General features: G+C 43.7%; 2 protein-coding genes across 2 annotated transcripts; both read right to left on the bottom strand.

The window, feature by feature from the left end:
- Positions 1–1,154: 1,154 nt before the first annotated feature.
- LOC124688809 lies at positions 1,155–6,953 on the bottom strand. The gene is made up of 3 exons (XM_047222437.1): positions 6,930–6,953; positions 1,438–1,633; positions 1,155–1,346 (listed from the first exon to the last, which is right to left on the bottom strand). Exons 1-3 carry the CDS (start codon positions 6,936–6,938, stop codon positions 1,210–1,212), a joined length of 342 nt encoding a protein of 113 aa, XP_047078393.1. The 5' UTR covers positions 6,939–6,953; the 3' UTR covers positions 1,155–1,209.
- An 11,050-nt stretch (positions 6,954–18,003) lies between these two features.
- LOC124688808 (kinesin-like protein KIN-10A) lies at positions 18,004–23,196 on the bottom strand. Its single transcript, XM_047222436.1, has 6 exons — positions 22,603–23,196; positions 21,574–21,729; positions 21,375–21,482; positions 20,230–20,340; positions 18,671–20,134; positions 18,004–18,282 (listed from the first exon to the last, which is right to left on the bottom strand). Exons 1-6 carry the CDS (start codon positions 22,867–22,869, stop codon positions 18,004–18,006), a joined length of 2,385 nt encoding a protein of 794 aa, XP_047078392.1. The 5' UTR covers positions 22,870–23,196.
- Between the last annotated feature and the right edge of the window lie 3,444 nt (positions 23,197–26,640).

Below are 26,640 nucleotides of genomic sequence, written 5' to 3'. Positions count from 1 at the left end.
TTTGCCAACCTCATATTAGAGAAATTGCGGTCCATATTGCTTGGGAAGTTCATTGCTGCTTGGTTTAGAGGTCTTGCAGGCATACAATTTTTTAGGGGTTTTACAGATTATTTTTTAGAGATTTTACAAGCATACCTAGAGATACTCATCTCTGGAGTTCCGTCTTTAAAGCACTGTCGTTTGTTAAAATTCCTAAATTCAGAAATCTTCCAAGCATTGTAAGTTAAAATGGTGGACAACATGTTCAACAACCTTCCTACTCTGCCAATGATACTCACAAAGCTGCCGGTTGAGTATCTTTGTCTACTAAGTTGATGAATAAACGGTACTCTTAACTGCAGGCATTCTTCGAGCTTGACCACTCTGACGGACCATCTGCAGCTGGAGGGCTGCAGACTGCCCAACACTAACAATGGCTCATGTAGGCAGATTTTAGTGGTGAGAGTAGAGGTGATGAAAATTGTATGTAAAACTGTTAATAAAGATGGAAATCGTCTACGAAAGTTTAGACAAATGTTACTGCTCAGTGACCACCCTGTGAGAATAGCTGTCTAGGGAGATCTGTTTTTAGCAATAATTACTCCAACTAGGCAACTAGGTCCATATTACATCCTGTTACTCGAAACTGCAGCAATAATTACTCCAACTAGGCAACTAGGTCCATATTACATCCTGTTACTCAAAACTGAAAGTAAGATGCGAATATTAACATGTCTAAGGCTCTAAGCTGGCATTAGCTCTTCTTCCATTCATGATTAGTGTTGCAAGTAAACCAAACAATTATGTACATCGCGTCCCTAGTTTAGGCCAAGAATGTACAACAAAACACACAAGCCAGGCGCTTTTCATGACTTGTGTTTTGCCTTGTTTCCTGCCAGAATGAGGGAGATCTCGGGACCACGACGGGAAATTGCATACGGAATGAAACCATGAAAAGAGCACGATTGACGCAAAGATAATGGCATCCATCCCCACATTGTACACCAAGAGATCTTGCAGACAGCCCAACAGCCCAAGGGTTTAAACCAGACGCTTCCATTTGATGGCCAGCTGCCATGAGAGACAAAATAAGTTAGGAGGCGTGCAACAGAATGTGCTAAGGCTGAAACCACGGGCTACATCACCATTCAACATTTTTGCGAACTACCTGCGCACTGGGTCCAATTTGAGTAGGATCACTTATCCATGGTCCATAACTGGAAAAAACACTCAAAAGCTAAATGCAACTTCTAGACCACCAGCAGCAGCAGGTTCACGGCAAGCCTGGGCACCAAGATAAGTTCCATCAGCAGGGTGCCTGATTTTTCCTGGGCACTCTCTACAGCCACCAAGGTTCTTTGATTCAACTGCAAGTGTAAAGACACAAACATAAGCATCATAAACCCTCGAATATTATCAGCAAATACTACTAGTGAAAACTTCTATAATTCAACACACCTGAATCAATCTTAACACATGAAGCACACAGCAGACCAAATCCATCAAGATTCAGTTCCGCAAAGAAGTATTTGGGAACAAGATCAACACAGTTCTTGGCACCTTTACGCCGAGCAAGGAAATTTGCATGCAACCACATACCACAGCAGACAAAGGAATGAACGTCCACTGCTTTAACCAGCTCATGCTCATCCCCCTACAAAACTAACAAACATAAGATGGCGGTACGAAGATGGATATATGAATTAATAAGATGATACAAGTTAGATTATTACTACTACCGATGGTATCATTAAGATATAATTTTAGTGCAGCCTTCCTCTGCTGTTCTCGAAACTAAAATAACATTTTAAGTACCATTGGCTGAAATTTCAGAACATGTCTATACATGCCATAAAGTACCACGTACGTGAGAAAGAATTTACGTCTTGAGCTTAATGAGATTGTACGATTCACAATGATCTAATTTACTCAGATGTGACTCATTTCCAGCAAAAGACATCGGCACATTAACTTCTGAGCATTTAGTAGTAAAGAAAGGTAAATCTGAACAATCATCCACATGTGATGATATAGATGCTCAATGGCACTATGCACTATTAACAAATTTAAGTAGATCAAAACCTGATTCGTGCTGTTGTATTGTTCCAAAGCCACACGTGCACATGCTGGGGCCTGCCAAAGCTCATCTTGCTTAGCTTTTATCCTGGAAGAGCATGATTGGTCATGCTTAAGTTCCTCCCTGGAAGAGCATAAATGTTAACATGATGCACATTTCTTGATTTCACATGCTCATCAAACAATTAAAAAATAATACTGAATCTATCACATGGAAGAGATGCTGATAGAAGGGAATAGAAGTATTCAGCCTTTCAAAGATCGAAACTTAAAAGGTGATAAGTTGCACCAACAACTTAAGTTCCAAAATTGTTATCGGTGCAACTAACTTATCACCTTTTAAGGTTTCTTAATAGGAGCACTTACACTCATATTTTAAGTTATTTCTTGATTTCAGAAACCATATTACCCTCATATATATATTTCTTAATAGGAGCACTGAATAGAAGACATTGAGGACATTAAATTTTGTCAAAACAACATAAGATAGGAAGCACACTAAACTATCTGATACCCAGTCACGATCAAATATGGAGATATGTAAATAGAACTATAGTAATGCCAGGGATCCATGTTTAGAGCATGAGAAGAGGGATTAGGATGAAATTAAACTGTGATTCAAGGATTTTAGGTGTGGCTTAAATACCCTAGAAAACAACCATATTTTGTTTCCTCAATTAAGTTTCCACTAGTTGCAATTTTAAGGAGAATCTTCTAACAACGTGAATGTACCCAGAAACAACTAAACCAGCTGTTCAAAAGCATTAGATGTGACAGAAACTACACTTTTTTTTTTCTCATTGACATGTTTAGTCCGCAGGAGAACAAGATATCTTCAGTCGTGATTGCCATAGTTGATACTATATCCCAGCTCCCAATTATACTACTCTATGAGTCTGCACAATGCAGTAGTAATTATTACTAACTGTTAAGAGTGGTCTATTCAAAAAGCTAGTGGCAATTGGGTTGGGGTCCGAAGCTTGATCATTTGGTCAGCATGGTAGTAATAAAATCACTCTGCCCAAATTTCACACAAGCAAGAAGACAGATGCTACTGAAGCGACGTAGCTAGCCCTACAGCAGAGCCGGCGAACTGAATCAATTCAGTAGTATCTTCTTCTTCCAGGAAAATAAATCACTTCAGTATTCATCGATGAAATACAAAGCATTCAAGCGCACAGTATAGGGAGATCAAGTAAGAGAGATACCGTTCCTCGTAGCGCGTAGGGACGCGGCGGTTGCGGAGCACGTACGCGGTGGCAGGCGGCCAACCAGCGCGAATGGAGCTCTCATCACGCTCCTTGGCGAGGGGTGCCGGAGGAGGGGCCATCGGGCCCTGATCGCTGTAAGCTGGAAGGGAGCGCGAGCGCTTGGGAGGAGGAGGCGCCGGGGCCGCATCCTCCGGATCCCGTTCGCCGCAAAGGAGCCGGCGCTTGGTTCGGCGTGCCGGAGGAGGCGGCGGCGCTGCCGCCAACTTGGGCCTGGACCGCCCAAGGGGTGTGGATCTCCGGGTCGCGCGCTTGCCATGGAGGCCCGTCATCTCGACGGCTTCCGGGAGGAAGACGAAGACGAAGAGGAAGGCGAAGGCTGCCTGGCTACGACGGTGCGGCCGTACCTTTTTACCTGACTCAACTAGAGTTTGGAACGGAACGGACTCGTTTGCTTACGTGTCCAACACGTGCCTAATTTTTTTTTTACTCCTTTGGTTTTTATTTACCTCGCGATTCTATGTTTGCTCAAGGTTAAAATTATAAGTTTAACCAAAAAATATAATACTCTCTCCATCCCACGAAACATGTCTTGACTTTATCTAACGGAGGGAGTAAAAAAAAAATGAACATTCGCTATAACAAAATGCGCAAAATATGGAAATGTACTTTACGACCATTGTAATGCAATACTCACTCCAATCAATAATAACTGTCATGATTTTAGTTCATTTTTAGTTAAAGTTGAACTAAAGCCACGGCACTTATTATGAATCTGCATTTTATATTATGGATGTTCATATTCTTTCCTAAATTTCGATCAAACTTTATAAAGTTTCATTTTGACTAAACCCAAATGCGAGGTAATTGCGAACCGGGAGTACTCCCTTCATACCGGTTCATTAGGCCACTACTACTTCAAGAAAAAAAAAGGGTTTATTAGGCCACTACTACTTCCAGAAAAAGGGTTTATTTGGCCACTACTAACAATGGTTATTTTGTGGGGTAAACTAGAAACCGGTTTAAAGGTATGATGAGTGTCTTTGGCAAAATAATTACAGCAAAAATGGCCCCAATATGACATGGGACCCTCATTCTTATTTATTTTTTCCATTTTTTCTCCATCCATCTTCTCCACGTCCCCATCTTCCACAATTCAAACGACACTATCCCTCTAGGACCATGACCTTGCCCCTACCCTACTCCTTCGGCTTACATCGTGTTGGTTCCAACGCGGCCTACACCGCCCTGCCCCCGGCCGTGCAACGACACCCCCCAATCCATAGTTTCAGCACTGTTGCAAGGCGTGCGAGATGCACCTCGTTTCACACCCAAATCCACGGTGAAAGTGCAATAATATATGGAAGGGGAAGAGAACGAGCACTTTTAGATGTACATGATGCAAGTACATCACTTGTGGTTACAAAAGTCTTGGCCACTCAAGCACGAGCACACAAAGATCAACAGTGCAATATATTCCAAACTCAAGCCGACGTAGGTGGAAAATAAATCAAGCTTATCATTTATTGAGATAGTTGCCACAATCTAGCAGCAAAGCACTGAGATATGCACCAAGCTAAACCTTCCTCTACACAAACACAAGCACCCTTATCATGGTCAATGGCTCAGCGACATCGAAAGTGTCAAGATACAACGCACCATAGCCATCTCCTTCAAAATTGGTCCCTATGAGGACAAAAATTGAGTTTGACGTTGTGCCAATGATGGTGCACCATATGTTAGTTTGTAGACCGTGGCCATTTGACAAGAAATATCTCCATGATGAACATATCAACATCTTTAGCTTCAAGGTGAACGAGAAGACATTTGTCTTGCGCCGAACGGCTCCTAGTCAAATCATAGCGGATAATGTGAAGGCTTTAGATAGCAGAAATCGAGATGGTTCGATTGTATTGAGCATCCTAGTTCTTCTACCTGCAGTCTCCACCAAATTCGTGTGCATGTGAGTATGGAAGTTAACACTTATACATCTAACACAAGCCACTGGTCTCCCTCTCCGGTGATTGGGTCCATGGACATCGCCCTTGACATGGATTGATCTCCTTCAGTAGACATCCCCTCCACATTCGGCCGAATACGTCGAGGCTGGGCACCATGATATACACCAGCAAAAGGATGAATGATTTTTTCCGGGCACACTCCACATCCACCAAGGTTCTTTGATTCAACTGCAAGTGTGAAGAGTGAAGACATGAATATAAACAACACGAGGCCCCAAAAAATGATAAAAATGAGATCGTCTCCTACAAGTGAAAAGCTTCCGTTAATGAACAAACCTGAATCAATCTTGACACATGAAGCACAATGCAGACCAGATGCATTAAGTTCTAGCTCAGCAAAGAAGTACTTGGGAGCAAGATCAACGCATGTGCTGGCACCTTTACGCCTAGCAAGGAAATTTGCATGCAACCACCCACCACACCAGATAAAGGAATGAACACCCACCGCTTTAACCAGCTCATGCTCCTCTCCCTACAAAACTAACAAGCATCAATTGGCGGTCGAAATATGCATATATGAATTAATAAGCAGGATAGAGCTAGAAAGTTGGAATTTCACTATGAACTATCAAATTTAGCCCATGGAATGCCCTCATTTCACGCTATGTGATCTGTAAACTTGGAAACAATATATCAGTCTCCTTTGAGGGTATATCTGCTTGCATGCCCATCATACCATGTTCTAATCAAATGAGCTCTATCGCCATGCCACTTTTCAACAAATAAGCCTAAATCTAACATGACCTTGGCTGTGGGAACTTGCAGCTTGGTCCTACAAACAACAACAGTATCAAGTGTAAAGACTAAATACGTCCTTCTATTGTTTGTAGAGTGAATTCCACTTTTTACCCTATAGTTTTGTATTTGTGACACTAATTACCCGGCGAGTGAAAGATTGTGTAGATTACCCATTTGAAAGGCTTTGTACCCTTATTTTTTGGTGTGTTGTCCATTGGGCAAAGTGTTATGTGATGATCGGGGTCCAAAAATATCAAAATGTTAGTGATGAAGGGAACATATGGATTAAACAAGTTTGGGCATAAATCGTCCATGAGGCCCTTCTATATTTACATATTTTATCGCTCCGCATAGCCGTATCATACCTATTCTATCTAACAATAATAAGTAAAATGATAAATTGGGTCTAAACCATGCTTAAAGCCTCCTAAATGGGGTATTTTGGTAGAAGTTCCACTAAATGGGGTAATATGTGTCACAAATGCACAACTACAGGGTAAAAAGTGGAATTCACTCTTGTTCGTATGACTATATATAGATTTATACGACTACCGATGCTATCATTATGATATCATTTCAGTGCAGCCTTCCTTTGGTGTTCTCATAGCTAAAATAACATTTTAATGTACCATCCGGTTGAAATTTCAGAACATGTCCAGACATGCAATGAAGTACCACGTGTGGGAGAAAGAAGTTATGTCTCAAGCTTAATGAGATTGTACGATTCACAACTATCTGGTTTGTTCAGATGTGACTCATTTTCAGCAGCTGACATCGGCACATTAACTTTTGAGCCATGTAAAGAAAGGTAAATCTGAAAAATCGTCCAGATCTGATGGGATGCTGAATGACTACCCATCCACTAAGCGGCACTATGCACTATATAAAAATTTAAGCAGATCAAAACCTGATTCATGCTGTTGTAGTGTTCCAAAGCAAAACGTGCACATGCTGAGGCCTGCCAAGGCTCCTCTCGCTTAAGTTTTTTCCTGGAAGAGCATGGCCGATCATGCTCAAGTTCCTCCCTGGAAGAGCAGAAGTGTCAACATAATGCGCATTTTTTGATTACACATGTTCATCAAACAATTCATAAATAATACTTAATGCTATTGTCACACTGAAGAGAAGCTGATAGAAGGGAATATATGTTTTAGACCTTTGAAAGATCGAAACTCAAAAGGTGATAAGTTGCATCAGACAACAATTTTGGACCTTAGCTACTACTACGTATTACTAGCGAGAGACTGTGCCTCATATTTCTTAACAGGAGCACTGAACAGAAGACGCTGAGGACATTAAATTGTGTCATATAAACATAAGATATCAAGCACATTAAATTAAACCCCACGATCAAGTATGGAGATATGAAAATAAAACTACAGTAATGCATGAGCTCCATGGTAAGACTATGAGAAGAGGGGTTAGGATCAAATTAAACCGAGATTCAAGGAGTAATACTAATACCATAGAAATGAACCAGATTTCGTTCCCTCAATTAAGTTTCCCCTTATTGCAGTTTTAAGGAAAATGTTCTACCCGTGTGGATGTATGCAGAAACAACAAAACCAGCAGGTACAGATAGAGTAGTATACTATATCAGCTCCAAAGTATAGAGTAGTATACTATATCAGCTCCAAAGTATGCACATCTATCACCAGCATACTGATGGAAGTATGTAACAGGAGAGGATACTTGGCTGAATTCTTTCATGTGAAGAAGGAAATTAGCTACTGTACATTTGTTATTCCCCTTCGCATGTTTAGTCTGCAGGAGATCAATGATATTATCTGTCTTGACTACCATAGTTTTGATACTATATCAGCTCCAAATTATACTACTCTATGCGTCTGGAGAAGTAACTATTATGACATTATTACTAACTCCTAAGAATGGTCTATCCAACAAAGCAATTCACACGGGTGGTAAGGGTTTGAAGCTTCATCGTTTGGTCAGCGTCATAGTAATCAAGATCAATCTGACCAAAATTCAGACATGGAAGCCGGAAGCTACTGAAGCGACGCAAAGCCGTTGCAGCGCGGCGATAATCGGCGACGATTGGATTCGATGGAATAGACTCGGTATTCATCATTCAGATGAAAAAGCTTGCAGCACACATGAGGAAGATTATGGAGATATAAGAGATATACCGCTTCTCGTGGCGCGCGGGGATGTAGTAGGGCTCGCGGCCGCTGGTATCGGGGACGTGGCGGTTGCGGAGCACGTACGCGGTGCGGACGTAGCGGTCGCGCTTGGGCGGAGGAGCCGGGGCCTCGGCGGCGGCGCATTGTGCAGGAGGCGGCGCCGCGGTTGCATCATCCTCCGAGTCCCGTTCGCCGTAAGGTCGGCAAGGCGATCGCGCAACCCTCGCGGCGGGAGCGGGGGCCTCGCGCTCGCGCTGACGAACCGGGCCATTGGTGCGCCTCGTCCTCCGGCGTTCCGGGGGAGGTGCGGCGGCCTCGTCGGGACATGAACGCTCAAGGCGCTTGGATCTCCGGATCACAGTCACACGCTTGTCGTCCATCTCGACGACGTCTTCGATCGGCTTCCGGTGTTGAACACTTGTATTCTGACGTCCATGTAGCGCGCGTTGTATATGTAACTTAACCGTAACCGACTATTCTAGCGATTGTATATGTAACTTAACCGACCTAGTCTAGCGATATCGGACCGCATGCACGCACGTAGTGCTGCTCCCTTGTATCAATGAAACTCAGTTGCTCGAGCTTTGCGAGCCTCGTGCTAGCTCCTCCCTTTCTCCTTCATGGCCGACACCGGTTCCTCTTCAACTCCGGCCGCCATGCCGTCCTCCAGCAGCGCCCAATTAATCCCCTCGCTGGCCCACAACCCCTCTTGATCAGCAACGTCATCCCATGCCCCGAGCCCCTCCCAATCCTCTTATTGGTGATCGCTTTACCGTGTACATTTTGGTGGCACTCAGGCAAAGAAAATGACACCTCAGCTGTCTCCCCTCCGTTCACGTCGCGCGCTCTTCGCTTTGCCGAGTGTTTAATGGAGGTACTCGGGAAAGATTTTGAACCAATATTACAAATTTGGCATTCACTTTGCCGAGTATTTAACGTATGGCGGTATTGGACAAACCAGTCAACATCCATACGTTGCTTTGCCAAGTGTTTGATGGCGGTACTCGATCGGCAGACCTTCTGAACCAATCAAAATCCGCCCTTTACTTTGCCGAGTGCTTAGACTGCTCATAGTGGGAGTAACTTAGCTAGTAACATCACACAACCCAATGTATTTTAGTGACATGGCATGACAATGAATGAAGATAGAGAGTAAGGTGGTAACTAGCTGTGTTACCATAACATCACACACCTCAAGACAAGTTGAGTCTACACCATAGTAAATGACACAATGCATGACACCACATATTAGTTACTACCCACTATGGAGGTACTCCCTCTCTCACAGTTTATAAGGCACGCACGTACCCCTAGGTCGCAAATTTGATCAAGTTAGCATTAGTTATATGTTATAAAAATTATATCATTAGAAAGTTCAGATGTTATATTTTCTAATGATATAATTTTTGTATTATATAATTTAAATTATATAGGTTAAATTGGTGACCTAGGGGTACGCGCGCGCCTAATAAACTGTGAAGGAGGGAGTATTAACTTAGACTAGTAACATATGTCATGTTACTAGTCTAAGTTACTCCCCACTATGACTAGCCTTAATGTGGGTACTCCACAAACCTTCTGAACCAATCAAAAATCGCCCTCGTTTGTCAAGTGTTGCACTCGGCAAACCCTTATTTTTTTCTTATTTTCTTCTAGTTATAACCACTTGCAAAAACTTTATATTGGAAGTTTGGTGTTTTCCCTCGCCGCTAGTACATATAAAATAACACAATGTTGATTTCGCGCGCTTTCCCCGGAGTGCCTCGCATCGCCCATTTCGTCGATTTCAGTGGAGGCAGGCCAGATTTGAACTACAAGTATGCTTTCACTAGTTGGATTTTTGCAAAAAAAAAAAAAAAATCTTTTTACATCCACAATGTGTTGTTTTACTAGATATACGATGTCGGGTTCGTGTGGTTCCCTCCAGTGTGCCTCGCATCGCCTGTTCTTGCGAAAAGGCATTCGAACGGGCGGAAAGTCCATTCTAACGGCACCGGTAACTACCGGTGCCTCATCCACCACTCGCTGCTTCGTGATTCGTGCTACATTCCCTTCTTATATCTAGTGTGTATCATTTTCATATAATATATCTACAAAATTGAAAAGAAATTTTGGTAAATTTTCGTATTTTCTTTATATGAGACGTGATTCGTGATACTTTAAACAAAAAATAACTACAACAATTCAAATATGCGCGAAATATACGTATAATGTGGTTGAAATAAGAAATTTGTTATTTATATCTAATAAATATTATAGATATACCATATGGTAGTAAAATAGATAATAAATTTAAGATAAATTAGCACGAATCGCGAGGCAACTGCCGGTCGGATGATGACCGGTAGTTACCGGATCCGTTAGAAAATCCTCTCCCGTGAACTGGTTCTAATTTGAGCACAACTCACTCTAAAAATTTACAAAAATGGATAACCTTGGTGAGACATCATTTTATGTGACCTAGTTGCGAGAAGACAGATTTTGAATACAACAGTTATTCCGAAAAACTCTTCACAAAAGGAGCTACCTCATGCGAGGTTTTATCAACTTTTAGGGCAAATGAGATACGTGATGACCTTAAGCATGAAAAAAATTGCCGGAACTAGTCCATATTGCACATGCGTAGCCTAGCCTTTGGGACGGGAAGCAATGTTGCCTTTATGAGTTTTTCTTTCCTAGCAATGAAAAAACCATTTTTCCTTTTCGCTACGATCAGGGCATTCTTCAATTGTACAAAACCTATGCACAAAATATAATACTACTTTTATACTATGTTCACATATCTGCCGATGGCGCTAGCTTTCTGGGAATTCATGGTATATTCTACGGTGTTCTACTGATTTCGTTGGAAGCGGGGGCAGATTTGAAGCGCCATCTTTTGCTTGTTCCAGATTTTTTTTTTGGAAAAATATTTTTTTAGGTCAACAACATGTTGTTTTATCATAGGTACGATGTCGGTTCCACGCGGTTCCCTCTGGTGTGCCCCTCGGCGCCCATTCTTGCGAAAGATCATTCCATGCGGTTACCAATTTGAGCGCACCTCACTCAAGAAAAATCAGAAAATGGAGAACCTTTGCGAGGGGTCATTTTAAGTGACCTAGTTGTGAGGGAAAATTACAAACTTGGAATATAGAAGTTATTCTGAAAAAAACCTTCACACATTGAGCTACCTCCTACGAGTTTCTATACCTTTTAGGAAAAATGAATTGGGTCAAGACCTTGAACATGCATAGTTTGACGGAACGAGCCCATATTACGCATAGGATGGGCCTTGAGACGGGAAGCAATGTTGGCCTTATGAGTTTTCCTTTCCTAACCACGAAAAACACATTTTTATACGTCTTTTTTTGTGTGAAATGGCTACAAGCAAGGCAATCTGCAATTGTACAAAATCTATGCACAAAAATAGAATAGCCGCTTATATACTATGGTTCATATACGTGATAAGCGCAAACTTTATGGAAATTCATGATATTTTTCATGGTGTGTCCTTCGATTTCGCTGGAAGCGAGCTAGACTGGAACCCGTCCTGCTTTCTATTTCGGCAAAGAAATACTTGGGGACAAGATCGACACAATTGGTAGCTCCTTTACGCTTAGCAAGAAAATTTGCATGGAACCAGATACCATTGAAGACAAAGGCATTGCTGCTCACTGCTTTAACCAGGTCGTACTGATCCCCCTAACAAATTCACAAACATAAGATCAGGGGTCAGTCCAAGGGTGCATATATGAAACAATGAGTAGTTAGAAACTTAGTACTGCATAATCTCATGCAAAAGATGTACGCAGCATGGCATACGCAATGAAGAAGCAATCTAGCTAGAACGCATGCTAGTTTCTCTATAATCACCCACACCCGTGTCTTACATTGTTGTATGTTTGCGAACGATCTTGTTTGTTCATGTACGTTCTACAAGCAGGCAAGAACGCATGACTTCCTAAGCACAAAGCAGGGAACCTGAAAACATGTCCCGGTCTGATGATCTAAATGTTGCTCTGCCACTAACTGGCACTATATATGCACTACTTACAAACTTATCGAGTGAACAAACCTGATTCATGCTGTTATAGTATTCCAAACCCACACGTGCGCACATTGGAGTTTGCCACGTTGGACCACGCCTACGTTCCTCCCTGAACATCTTGTCGCAGCCGGGATTGGGCATGGGCGTGGGCTTCGGCTTCGGGTTGCTGGTGTCCGGGACGAGGCGGTTGCGGAGTGCGTACGCGATGCGAGGCAGAGTGACGCGACCACACCCGAAGAAGGGCTTCGGCGGAGGAGCCGGAGGAGGAGCCACGGTCACGTCCCCGGGGTCCCGATCGCCGTGAGGGGGCGAAGGTGGGCTCGCAACCCTCGCAGCGGGGACGGGGCCATCGCGGTTGGGCGGAGGAGCCGGACCCTCGGCGTGCCTGGCCCGGCGTGCCGGAGGCGCCGCCGCCGCCTCGGGCTGGGACCGCTCGAGGCGCTTGGATCTCCGGGGTTCGCTGGTGGCGCGCTTGCCGTGGAGGCCAGTCATCTCGACGCCGTTCCGATGGGAGGTCGTCGGGTCCGGGAGGCCGGCTGGCAACGACGGCGCGACCGTATAGAACTCAGCGCTAGAGTTCGGAACGGACTCGTTTGCTTACATCGGACGCGAAGCGTGAAACGGGCCCCCTTGGTGGGCCGGCCCATGACATCAAAGCAATTAAACTCGGGCCGCGCACGCAATCAACCCCTTCGCTGGAAAAAATGAACTTAACTCCGTGAAACCAACAATTAACACGAAGCCAAAGACTGTAATGGTACTGAGATTTGGGGTACTTATACACCGATATTGGCGGACTGTTTTCAAATTGGGAAGCGCTTAGGGATGCTCAAGATTCAACATTGTCCAAGAGAAGCAAACAAGGTAGCTCATAATCTTGCAAGAAGGTGTTTTGAATCAGATAGTATTATTCAGTGGGAGGGGGATCCTCCTAGTCATGTGTTAGTAGATGCTCTTAATGATGTAGCTCTTTTGAGCAATGATGTAATCAAACATTAATGTCAGCAGTAAGTTTTAGACGCACTCTTTTCCTTACCAGGGTACCGAAGGGGACTGTAAGGTTTTTAATGAGGCGGCTTGCTAGCTTAATATATTGGTATTTTCAAAAAAAAAAAAACACGAAACCAAAGACACCATCTCTGGAAGAATCGCGAAATCGTTAAAAAAAGGTCGATCTTCGCGAAGGGAAAACAACTCTGTCCGCACGCGACAAGTGGCGCGCTGTGGTGTCAGAAAATCCCTGCTTGCCACGTATTGCAGGGGAAGGAAGGTGGGGATGAGGGAGGAGAAACAAGGCAGAGGGGGATGCGTTGTATCAGCTTTTCCCTTTATTTTCTAGATTCGTTTTTTTAATGAAATATCTCGAGAACCGTAAGTCCAAATTACGAACCGTTTTCACTTCTGGGACCCTCCGAGATCTTCAAAACTAGATCCCATGTTGATAGGTTTCAAGATAAATTTTTTTCGTACTTCCAATACTAGTATGGTTGTACCCATGGTATCTAACCTAGCATGTAGCTAATTGTGAGTGCACGATGATGAGTGACATACGAGGTAGTACTTGCTCTCACGTAGGCGTGCACGTACGTAGGCTCTCACACTTGTACTCGGACGGGAAAGTACGTACACACCAGACCACCCAAGCGCGCTCGCGGGAAGTACGCGCACTCTCGCGCTCGTCCGCGGAACGCGCGTACGCGTCCCTCGCTCGCGTCGTTCGGCCAAAAGCGTCTGGTAGCGCCACGTGTTGTACGGGGAGTCTCGCTCGCAGAGAACTTGCAGGCTGTTCTGTGTACCGACACTTTCGAGTACAGAAAAGAAAGATAGGGGGACAATGATGTTTTTGGTTCCTATAATCCTTATGGAGCATCATTGTTCAAACCCTTAATTTGACGCCTCAGTTGATACCAATATCACTGGAACAAATGTTACTCAAGTGGTCAGCGTCGGACAAAGACCAAACCAGACCGTGACAGCATTATATATCAACGGCTAAAGACAGCTGATCTTTTGGGCTAGGCGTGTAGTCTTCATGAAAAGGAATTGCTAAGTTTTCAGCTAGCTGAGATGTAGCTTATGTCTCAGTCACGTGCTTCATCGTTGAATTTTATTTCTGCTTGAAGATTCGTGTTTGTTGTTGTTTATACTTCGTTTAAACCCGCATCATGTTATTCGACTGAGACATAAGCTATGTTTCAATCGACTGAGATTTAGACACACCTTTCATGAAAACCCCATGCAAAAGATGTACGCAGCATAGCATACACAATGAAGAAGCAATCTAGCTAGAACGCATGCTAGTTTCTCTATAACCACCCGCACATGTGTCTTGCATTCTGTGTTTGCAGCGACCTTGTTTGGTCATGTTGTACCAACAGGCAACAGCACTTGACTTCCTAAGCACAAAGCAGGGAAGCTGAAAACATGTCCCGATCTGATGATCTAAATGTTGCTCTGCCACTTGATTAAGTTGCACTATGCGCTATTTAGAAACTTATTAAGTGAACAAACCTGATTCATGCTGTTGTAGTATTCCAAACCCACACGTGCGCACATTGGAGTTTGCCACTTTGGACCACGCCTACGTTCCTCCCTGAACATCTTGTCGCAGCCGGGGGTGGGCATGGGCGTCGGCGTCGGCTTCATCTTGGGGCTGCTGGTGTCCGGGACGAGGCGGTTGCGGAGCGCGTATGCGGTGCGAGGCAGAGTGACGCGACCACACCCGAAGGGCTTGCGCGGAGGAGCCGGGACATCGGCGCGGCGTGCCGGAGGTGGAGGAGCCACGGTCACGTCCCCGGTGTCCCGATCGCCGGAAGGGGGCGAATGTGGGCTCGCAGCACTCGCGGCGGCGACGGGGCCATCGCGGTTGGGCGGAGGAGCCGGGGCCTCGGCGTGCCTGGCCCGGCGTGCCGGAGGCGCGGGAGGCGCCGCCTCGGGCTGGGACCGCTCGAGGCGCTTGGATCTCCGGGGTTCGCTGGTGGCGCGCTTGTCACGGATGCCAGTCATCTCGACGCCTTCCCGGTGGGATGGGGCGGTGGTGGAGGTCGTCGGGTCCGGGAGGCCGCCAGTTGGCAACGACGGCGCGACCGTAGAACTCAGCGCTAGTTTGGAGCGGACTCGTTTGCTTACATCCGACGCGAAGCGTGTAACGGCCTCCTTAGTGGGCCTGGCCCACGGAGACAGCGCTAGATTCTCATTTCCCTTTTCTCTGTGTGTATGCATGGATTTTTTTAAACCATATATTAATTCTACTAAGTACTTTCAAACTAAAAAGTCATGAGCTTTAAAAAAAAAACTAAAAGTCATGTATTGCAAAAAAAATTATTATGCTGAAATAGATGTTCGTACATGCATGCATGACTAAATATAATACGAGTCTGTATAAATGTCCATACATGTGTACATAAATGCTCATCAGCAGAAAGTTGTTTCCATGTATAATAAAATATTCATCGAAAAATAAAATATTTGTAGTATTTAAAATTATTCATATAAAATAATAATATTCTAAGAATATACAAGGAAATGTTTTTCCTCAATTTATTTGACCTCTCATGTAATGCATTTTTTCATCAAATACATTTTTATCAACTATAAAAAATACTTTAAGTTTATTTCTTCTAACAAATTTTCTATCTTTTGGAAGGTTCCACCATAAAAAAATTGAGGGAAGGCCATCATGGCTAGCTTTATTAATATCACATAACTATTACATCATCTAAGAGATTCTGAAGCAGTGAAGCAAAATAATATGAGTTTCCACCATATTGGTAACTCTAGCATAATTTTTAGAAGGAAACATACACCCGAGTGCATTCCAAATAAATAAGAGAATATTCAGCTTTGTCTAGTGAGGATGAAAGTAATTTTTTATGCATGTTTTATATTTAATGATTTTGTAGTTGTATTAAAAAAAATAATGAGTCTTTTTTATGTAATGCGGCACAATGAATCATGTACTTCATTAATATCGTCTTCTTGCACTTGTGACTTGAAAGTACATGGATCAAAACGTTTTTGTGTGTTCTTACCACAATCAAAGAGAAAATAATGGGAAAAAAGAATAATGATGGATGTAAGATTAGACCGACTATAAGGAAATAAGAAGTAGCAAACTTGGTGACTGTTTCTCGTACGTCAGTCAAGAGTATTCCCATATCGAAAGTAGAGAGAAATGCCGACATGCTTAAATAGTGTGATGTGTCAAACCGGGTACGAGCTCTGAACGATTGTGGAAATCACTGACAAGGCTACCTCACACGAAACCTAAACAAAGGAAAGAATGAAATTAATGAAACATACAAACAAAAGAAACACGAAAGAAAACGAAAACATCCTACAAGCGCCCATAAATGGTCCAACCATCATCCATCCCAACCAGGCAAAATGCGAGAACAAATTGTGCTTGCTTTTTTTTATTCGAGGATTAGGCCTAGACCTACCTATGCATTAATGCATAAATGGTATTCTTTATTTTTGCACTTTGTCTTATTTGTATGTGTATACCAGCAATGTGCCCCTAGTTTGGACGGGCCCTATCGTCCATCCTGCCATGGGCCAGAGCTAACCCTGCTTGGGAGATGGGGGAGAAGGATTTGGATAGGTTGGCCAAAACTGACCAATTTTCTGTTCATTTGCACTTGGAGATGAATTACACTATGTGTCATCGAGAGATGGCCAACACCACATGCATGCTTAAGTTGGAGATGGAAAAACCAAGTCGTCATGATGAAAGTACTCGTGGCCATCTCGGAAAGGAACTTTGGGCAGTATAAAAAAATACTCTATAGATATGTTTATGTATGTCCTAGTATAACTGTATTATCATTTCTGTATGTCCTATTATAACTGAGGCATAGCCAATAGCACAGAAACCAAAACCCTGCATGTGATCAACTAATTATTTACACATGCTTTTTGTACCTAACATTTTTACTTGCAGAGAATCTATTTTGTCACTTGGTATATCCTTTTCTATTGACATGTGATCATTACACTATTTACTTACATGTTTTATTATATGTTCAATACGAACCATGTTAGTGTGTTGCGAATTATTAAGATCCTTATCTTTTTTTTCTTAATTTACTATGATGAATTTGTTATATGTTTTATGCCAAATATACTTTTAGTCATAAAAAATGTTTTTGTATAAAACTCATCGAAATTCAAGAAAATAAAAGTGGAATGTCAGGGAAAGCACACTCCTCCATGAATTAGTCTTGTTTACTGCAACGTGTTTATATATAGTGCTATTCATAGTATACTTAGCTATCTTGGTAGGGTGCTGTAGAGGAAACGAGTCCAACAAAATACCCTTATAGAGGTTTCTAGAATACAAGGTTATACGGTGAGACGTTACTTATCAATAGATATTGGTAGAGTGTCGGGTTTCAGCAAAGTGGTTTGTCCTCCAAGTCCCTCATCGCTGTATCTCACGGCAGTGCACGTTTCTTGGTTCTTCGTTGTCAACTCTGCCTAACCTACTCATACGTCCGTAATTTTCTTGCACACCACTTCATACCTTATTTTAATTTTATGATTTTGACATTCTCGGTCGCCATGAAGTTTAGACAGGAAACTTGCAGGCTATTCAAGAAACAGCGACCGATCATTACCATCTTGTTTGGGATGTCCAGCCACTCGTGTAATGCAACATCGTTACATAACGAGTATCAATTACACTGGCTATCAATTTTACATAGACCACATAATACAATACTAATAGATAGGAGATACATCTTCGTCACCACACAGGTGACCAATGAACAATCAACCAACAAAACAATCTAACGAGAATATGCTGAAGGAGCTCAAGCTCTGAGCTCACGGATGAAGCTGGGGCTCATCTGGCCGACGACCTTAGGAGAGAGGGCGCCGGAGGCACGCTGCTGCTGCTGCACGTCGTTCAGAGCAGAGTTGAGCTTGCTTTCCAGTGGGCTGAACGGTATCTGGTGGAGTTGATCCGCCGCTGGCTTCTTCACGGCGCGCAGGCAGGCGAGGTAGCTGTTGGTCTGGTTATTCCAATTGGGCAGCCTGCTTATCTGCACCGTCGACTCGTTCTCTCTTGACACTGGAGCACCAGAAGGATCCTGCATAGAACAACAAGAGTTCCCCACATCTCACTATCGTCAATTAGGTTTCTCTTGATGTATATAGAATTATGAATGGACGTTTTATTTGCAATTTTCCATAACGAGCCTCATTTGAACAACAAGCTCTCCTTTTCCAAGACAAGACAAAAGATAATGACAATGCCAGCAGTAATATGTAACAGAGTCAGAGAACGATTGGGTGACAATGCCAGCGGTAATATGTAACAGAGTCAGAGATCAATTGGGTGGTCAAAGCATATCATTAACAAGTTCCTCTTTTCCAAGACAAGAAGATACTGTAACTGACAAACGACAATGCCAGGAGTAACAGGCAACAGAGAACAATTGGCTGAAAGCATGAAATGGAAAGAGCTGAATGACATACCCCAAGGAGAAGGAAAGTGAATTGGTGGTGGTGCTGCTGCTGCTTGTTGCTGGCTTCTTCGAAGTGAGCCTCTATGAGCTTTCTCAGGTCTGAAAGGCAAGCTGTCGGCAGAAGTTTCAGCCCCTTGATAAGATTGCCGGACTCCCATTTGATGTACACTTCCAGCAGGCCATCTCGCTCCTTCTGCCTGCTCTGATTATTACCTTCAGGTGTGGTGCATGACTTCAGCTCTTCTGGCACTGTCAAGCCGGCCTCGTCCACAACTTGGCAAACGATCGGTGATAGTTGCGATGATACTGGGCTATCAGCAACTTTGACATCACACATGGAGGTTTCTATTGCTGCCCATGCTGATGGGTCCATGTTCTCATCACCGAACAATTGCTTTGCTGGCTGATTGTTCTCATCTTCAAGCATTTGCTGTCCCAGCTGCTTGTTCTCGTCTCCAAACACCTGCTGCTTCACCGGTGACTCAGCGTTCTGCTTCTTGACAAGCTCACGGTAGTTCCCACAGAGCCTGAAGATGTTCTGAATACGGTTAGTCCTATCTGGTTCTGCAAGAGGCTGTTCCATTCTGTCAATTTTGTAGCTCTCCTCTTCCACAACTTCCTTGCACACTTCCTCTTCAGCGCCATTGCCCTTCTCTTCACCTTCTTCATCTCCCTCCTCATAGACAGTGCTCAGGACGGCCTTTTCTGGGAATCCAGACAGTCTGACAACATCTTCTTGCTGCACGGCACTGGTGCAAGAGCCTGCTGTGGATGTCTGGTTCCATATCTGGCCCTGCTGGCGAGTGTCCTCCTTTATCACCTTCACATCTAAAACCGTTGGCTGATCTCCCGCGTCCAGATCCATGGACATCGACATCGCCATTGACATGGATGGATCTCCTCCTGCAGACATCTCAGATAATCGTGCCAACAATCTACCTCCGATGACATCCTGCTGTAAAGGCTGCCGAGCATGCGCCTTTTCGCTCTCAACCTCCTGCAGCCTTTGCTTCAAAGCAACGATCTCTTGCTGCTGCCGAAGCATTTTCTCTTCCATCATCTGGAGCTCGGTCTTCAGGACCTTGGTTTTCTCAGTGACCTTCAAGTTTATCTCTTCCTCCTTTGCAGCTGCACCTTGCCCTTCTACCACCCGGAGCTTTGCCCTTACTTGTGCTAGCTCCTCTTCCTTTTGTCGAAGAACAGCCTGGGCCTCATTGCGCTCTTTCTCTCTTTGCTTGTTCTCCTTCTGGAGCTTGTATATGAACTGGTTCATTGCCTCAATCCTTGAATTGAGCATTGCAGATGACTCTTCAGTGTTCATTTTGTCCCTTGGTGTTGATGCATGAGCAGCACGGATAATGCATTTTGCTTTAGCACCATACTCCAATGTAGAAACTGTCTTGTGCAATTCCTTTGGGTCAGGACTCGCACACAGAATCATCAGAATCTTTGATTTGTCATCCTCAAAGGAATCCTGAAAATCCATGAAGAAACACAGGTTTAAAATTATCCAGGAAAACACAAAGAGAAAAGTGGTATTAGGAAGTGTGGTTCTTCAGTGTTTTGTACCTGTAATAGCATCGTGAGCTTGCTATCTCGAAATGGAACGTGTGAATCACCATTGGCTATAGACTCAACCACTCGTTTCAAAGCTGTGTTTCCTTGGTTGATCTTTGCCGTCTGTGGAACAGTAACAAATGTTATAGACCAGATGTGCAGAACCAAGTGATTATGATTAATTGACATACAACTCTGTACATCGCCTTGCAGAAAAAGAGAGTAGTGGTGACAGTAAAATCTGTGGTTAATCATGGGATTATCATGGTACAATTCATATTGCTATATCAGCAAGGAAGCACAACTTTTTCATCCTATTTCAAAAGAAAAACAGAACTGTTTCATCTTAATTAACATACACTTCTGTACACCGCCTTGCAGAAAAAAAAAGAGAGTAGTGGTGAAAGTACAATCTGTGGTTAATCATGGGATTATCATGGTGCAATTTGTATTGCTATATCAGCACGGAAACATAACTTTTTCAAACAGAACTGCGTCATCTTAATTAACATAGACTTCTGTACATGGCCTTGCAAAGAAAGAGAGTAGTGATGAAAAGTACAATCTGTGGTTCACCATGGGATTATCATGGTGCAATTTGTATTGCTATATCAGCACGGAAACATAACTTTTTCATATTATTTCAAAAAGAAAACAGAACTGTGTCATCTTAATTAAGATACACTTATGCACATCGCATTGTAGAAAAAGAGAGTATTGGTGAAAGTATAATCCTTGTTTAGTCATGGGATTATCATGGTGCAATTAGTATGGCTATATCAGCATGGAAACGTAACTTTTTCATATTATTTCAAAAAGGCAAACAGAACTGTGTCATCTTAATTAATATACACTTCTGTACATCACATTGTTTTAAAAGAGAGTATTGGTGAAAGTACACTCCGTGGTTAATCATGGGATTATCATGGTGCAATTCGTATGGGTAGATAGCGTGGAGAGCTTTGTCATCTTATTTCAGAAAAGAAAACAGGACTGTATCATGAGAAAACTCAGATACAGTTGCTGCATTGCAAGATGCAGATAATTGACTATTCAAACTATATTATGAAGTCATTAAACATGCATCATTTTGCAAAAAAAAAGGCAACTGCAATATATCGGATGTTACTGAAATTACAGATTCTAACGCCACACACCTGCATTTTCGCTTCAAATCCAGTCTGGCCTGCGGCTTCTATGTTCTCTGAGCCAGCCATATCTACCAGCATCAGTCTTCCTCCCACCGACGGGACATCCAAGATTATCTACAGAAGTGACACAAAGCAAAGTTAATGAACAGTTCGATCTCTCAAGAACATCAAGGTTAGAGGTGCTAATAAGCTCATTACAACCCACCATGCAGTGACTTCGCGAACTTCTCTCATTACATAGCGTGCTCTTGACAGTGCGCCGCTTTTCTACTTTAGCAACTTCCCTTGATATCTTCCCAGCTTCATTTCCAGATATGTAAGTTGCATTCTTGGCTTTCTTCCCCATTACTTCTAGCCTCACCTGTACACAATGTATTGAGAAACTTTAAGAAAATGGATGAATAACATTAAGTCACAAATTCACATTGACATCTTTTGTCAGCTTTCTGAAAATCTCTGTGCGGCTACCACAGTATCCAGCTATCCCTATATAACACGACAATGACATTCTAAGTACCAGATAACGACTTGGTTTAGGTTGGTCACAGTTCAAAACTTGTTACAGTTGGTTCAGGTTAGTCATCTAAGATAATACACCCACACACAACGATTCACAGGCTACATCAATAAGCAATATTAAATACTGTGAGGCTTACCTCACACTTAGAATCACAAGCTCTAAATTTAGAATGTCAGGTTAGCCATCTAATATACTAGCACACGTACAGAACTGCCAAAACAATTTACTATAACACACTGTTAAAATTCAAGAGAAGGTACCAAACATTCTTCAACACACAGCTAAACCTCAGTTATGATTAATGGTCTAAAACAACCACAGAAGATCTTCTCTCAAGCATCACAAGTTCCAAACTGCCAGATATAAACAGACATACACAAGTGCCAGATAAATCCCAACAGTTAATGAATGATCTACAATTATCACAACAGGATCTTCTCTACTAATCCTCGTATAACAACAACTCACTTCTGCAACCACATAGTTATAACAGCATTCTGTTGCAGATAAATCTCCAGCAGTAATTAAGGATCTAAAAATTGAAACAACAGATCTTCTCCCAGGAAACATAATTTAACGCAAGCCAAAGGATCGATGCTACTTGCAGCACATAAAAGCAACTCAGTTCTGCAGCTACAGCTATAATTAGCAGCATCGATCAGTTCAGTCAACAACAGCGCGTGAAAATTACGCAGTATATCTGGAGCAAATCACCTTGGGCGTGTTCCCTCGAGTGTTGGGCGCTCCGCTCCCGACGAGCAAGTCATAGATCTCCTCGTTGTAAATCTCGAGCACGGCGACCTGCACAAACAGCCCGACCCCGAACCCGGCCTCCTCCTCCTCGCCCTCGCCGCCCTCACCACCAGAGACGCCGCCCCCGCCGTCGAGTATGTCCCGGAGCGCGCGGTAGACGATGCCGGGCTGGCGCGCGCAGCCAGACATGGTGTGGCTCTTGCCGGACCCCGTGGGCCCGTAGACCATGACGGTGCACTTGGCGCCCGCGCGCACGCCCCGGATCCGGGCCCGCACGAAGCGCGCGTAGAAGGATTCGAGGTCTTCGTGCTCGGAGACGGACACGCCGTCCAGGCTGAAGTCGCGGTGGCCCCCCGCGTCCCCGCGCACGCGCAGGGTGGTGGACGAGGGGGTCTCGAGCGCGGAGGCGCCGTTGGCGGCGGAGGAGGAGGAAGGCAGGTTGCGCACGCGGCCGATTACCTCGACGGGGTGCTCCGTGGCGGCGCCCGCGGCGGCGCCGCCGCGGGGCGTGGCCGAGGGGAAGTGGAGGCGGTGCTTGGAGGTGGGCGTGCGGAACGGGGTTGTGGATGTCCCTGCCTGCGGCGTCATGGGCGGCGCGCCGGGGCGGGGCGAGGGCGTGGGGAGCGGCGGCGCCATCGGGCGGCGGGTGGCCTGGATCGGGGCGGTTTAGGGTTCCGGCAGGCGGCGGGTCGGGATGAGTCGCCGGATCTGGAGACGAGAATGGGGGCCTTGTGGAAATGGGCGTGATTGGTGGAGGCTGCGTGTGGGATTTGAGAGGGATTTGGGTTTGAAATGGGGAGAGTAGCCGTTGGGTTGGTGCTGCAACGGCAACGGCAGTGTGCTTTGTTTTGAAGCTGGACGGCGACGGCGACGGGAGCTGGGCCGTTGAGTGGAGGAGGCGCCGGATATCACGAGATTTTCGGTGGATGCCAAATTGCGAATCCGAGGAGAGACTTGGGGGACACATTTGAACTTTTGGAATTTTGATGAAGGAGTATTTTGTTTTAATTAGTACTAGAAAATACAATGCTACATACGAAAATCGTAATTTTGAATTGGCAATTTGTTTTCTCAGCTTAACATGCAAAATATTGAGAATATAAATGAACTTCCTACAGTAGATCCCGTGTACTACTATAATTCGTCTGGTAGCATAATCAATGAGGGAGTAGTAAATCTTGGAGTTATCATCCTGTTTAATTGTGGAGGAATCATACCTATTAGTACTAGTTAGAGTTTTGATTATTTTTGGAATTACTAACAATCTAGTAGCTAGATGAGCCAACAATCTAGTAACTCTTTGGTGATTACTATAAGAGATGTTACTTCAATATCAAGTACAGAGCATGCACAAGTTATCAACTTATATTGGACCCATTGGAATTTGTAAAACACAGTTGACCACGAAAGCTATAGAATTATGCCAACGCTTCAATTTGAGTTATATATCCGAACACACCATTAAGATATTTCTTAGTCTGTGTGCTTTAGATATATTTGTCATAAATTCCTACACACTATATAGTTTTTTTTTTTTGAACGGGACACACTATATAGTTCATGCAGTTCTTAAAAAATATAGTGAAGACATTTTGTCATAAATTTAGCATAGCATGAGTTTATTTTAATATATAAATGCAATTTATAATAAACAACACTACAACTAACATTTTTTTGGAAGTGCTACAACTAACATTTAGAAAAACTGCAATGTGGTTAACTATGTCACACTAATAATAGAAATTATGCCTGTAATATTGTAGAATGCAATTTTTTCAAAAAGTATTAAAGTTCATTACAAATTGTGTTTGTTTTGTTAGACCCCAGTCAAAATACGCAAATAAATTTAATGTCGTTTATGGTTAGATATTATTAATTGTGATTCGAAAATGCTTCCTGTAATGTGGTGTCCAACTATGGTAAGAATCATACTAAAGCAACATGTGGAAAGCATTAAGAGTCCATTAGCAAGATATATTTAATTGAAGCCCCTAACTCGAGCACCATGTCTTTACTAAAAGTAAGAAGGGGCATATCAGGGGAGAGGATCGGAGGAAATAACCCATGAAAGCGGAACCATTGTACACGTCTACAATCATAAACAACACCTCTACTATCCATTGCACTTATCATAATGTGACCACCAATGGACCAAAGCTGCGAACACAACAAGAGAAGTAACGTTTTGAGGTATAGTCAACATAGGGCGAATTATTTAGGCATTCAGTAGTTCGGAATTACCTTTGCTATCTGCTCTTTTGCATTTGAGGGGTGGTGAGAGCTGCGTGGTTTAGACAACAATGTGAATAGAAAGCAAGATGACAGCGAAAGCAGTATCGGTCCTTGACACACTGAAGCGAAATTTTTTTGATTCAGGAAGTTCTGCATATATGGAGGTGTCATTCTGCTACGCAAACAAAGCAACCCATAAACAACTGCACAAGTTTATGAATAATAATGCAGTATGCATACAGGGGCAGGAATTCGTTGAACAATACCAAAATCATGTGTTCCTGTTTACTTCTTTACTGCGGCCTATATGATTGCTAAACCACATCAGATCATTTTTTTATCAAGACAACGGGAGGTGTGGGTGGTTCCCTCACCTGAATGCAAACACTACATTAAAGCACTACATTAAAGCGGGAGTCGGGGCAGAAAGGACAGACTTCTTCCTGCATACGGGACGAGCACCATGGCATCATCTACTCATGATTGTGGTGCAAAGAGTCTAGATTATCCTAATGCTAAGAAAGATCAACTAAAAAATTCAGGTGACATCATAGTTCTATCAGAGTGCTGTAGCAGGAAGTACTAAACACATTCTTGTGTGCTGGCTAAAGTAACCCGGTTGCTAAATCACGGGCAATTCCATGATCCAGGGCGGGATTCAGGCAATGAGTACATTTGAGAAATAAATGCAAGAAGGAAGAAACAAGAGGAGTGCAGGGAACCATTACGTTCGAGTTAATCAATGGAAAAAAACGACAGAAACCCAATAACGAAAAGGGGAGGCGATGGGGAGAGCAGTACCTTTGATATAGGATTGTGCGAACTGATCTTGGCGATCGAGTACTGGAGAGCCTTGAATTGATAGGGCCTTGGGATTGTTTCAGAATCGGAGGAGGATGAGTACAGGGTAATTAGTGCAAGAAAGACAAAAAAACAAGAACGGGGGGTAGTACTACCTCTGCTTGCTAGTTGCGCTGGTCTTGCCGATATAGTTGTGGAGATGTTGGTACTGTCAGGATCCTGAAATTTTCAGAAAATCAGAGGGAGTTAGCGCAAGAACGAAGGGAAACAGAGAAGAGGAGGGGATGGGTAGGGGAGCACCTTGGACAGATGATGATGATGATGATTCTGTTAGAGTAGCCAACGACTACAATAGATCCTATACAGGTAGAAGCTATAGCTGTTGTGTACACTGCGAGATCTGAGAGAGAGAGAGGTGTACCTTCTCCCTTTGAGGAGGAGCTCTCGGGCGCCGACATGGTGGCGGCGGCGGAGAGGGTGAGCGTGCGGTGGCGACGGTGGTGGTGCTTCCCGTGAGCACTGCGCTTACCCTAGATCGGTAGGGATGTCGGTGGGGTGACTGGCGGCACGGACGAACCTCGTACTGCGAGCCCCGGGCCCCACCTCTTTATATAGCGCAGGTCACAGGGGCCCACCAACCAGAGATAGGGTTGGGCGCCCCCGATCAGGGCGCGGACGAGGTCAAGGGTCGTTATCGATCCGTTGGGGTCGATCCCGTGGAGATCATCCTAACATTCTCCCCCTTGATCTCAACTTTTCTTTTAACTTTATACTTTCACTTTATTCGTTTCATTTTGGATCAGTCCATAGGGCATGTTTCATCGTCACAGCTCTATTGCCGATAGAATCGAGACGACCACAATACACTTCTCTGTTTTGAAACAAATTCTTTTACTTTTGGGCCTCTTATGATCCAGGATAGGTAATACTTTCCCTTAAACCCATGCCGGCTACGTGCTCCTTGAA

Source organism: Lolium rigidum, chromosome 2, assembly GCF_022539505.1.
Source record: "Lolium rigidum isolate FL_2022 chromosome 2, APGP_CSIRO_Lrig_0.1, whole genome shotgun sequence".
NCBI classification, from domain to species: Eukaryota; Viridiplantae; Streptophyta; class Magnoliopsida; order Poales; family Poaceae; genus Lolium; species Lolium rigidum.
This window is presented reverse-complemented; position numbering and strand designations above follow the sequence as displayed.

Excerpts from the sequence above, each read along its gene's own strand:
- LOC124688809 (XM_047222437.1), bottom strand. Across the intron at positions 1,347-1,437 it reads ATGTGTTAAGATTGATTCAG|TTGAATCAAAGAACCTTGGT; the intron begins GTGTGTTGAATT and ends TTACACTTGCAG.
- LOC124688808 (XM_047222436.1), bottom strand. The coding sequence starts at position 22,869 with ATGGTCTACGGGCCCACGGGGTCCGGCAAGAGCCACACCATGTCTGGC. Across the intron at positions 20,341-21,374 it reads GATTTGAAGCGAAAATGCAG|ACGGCAAAGATCAACCAAGG; the intron begins GTGTGTGGCGTT and ends ACTGTTCCACAG. Across the intron at positions 20,135-20,229 it reads AGCTCACGATGCTATTACAG|GATTCCTTTGAGGATGACAA; the intron begins GTACAAAACACT and ends ATGGATTTTCAG.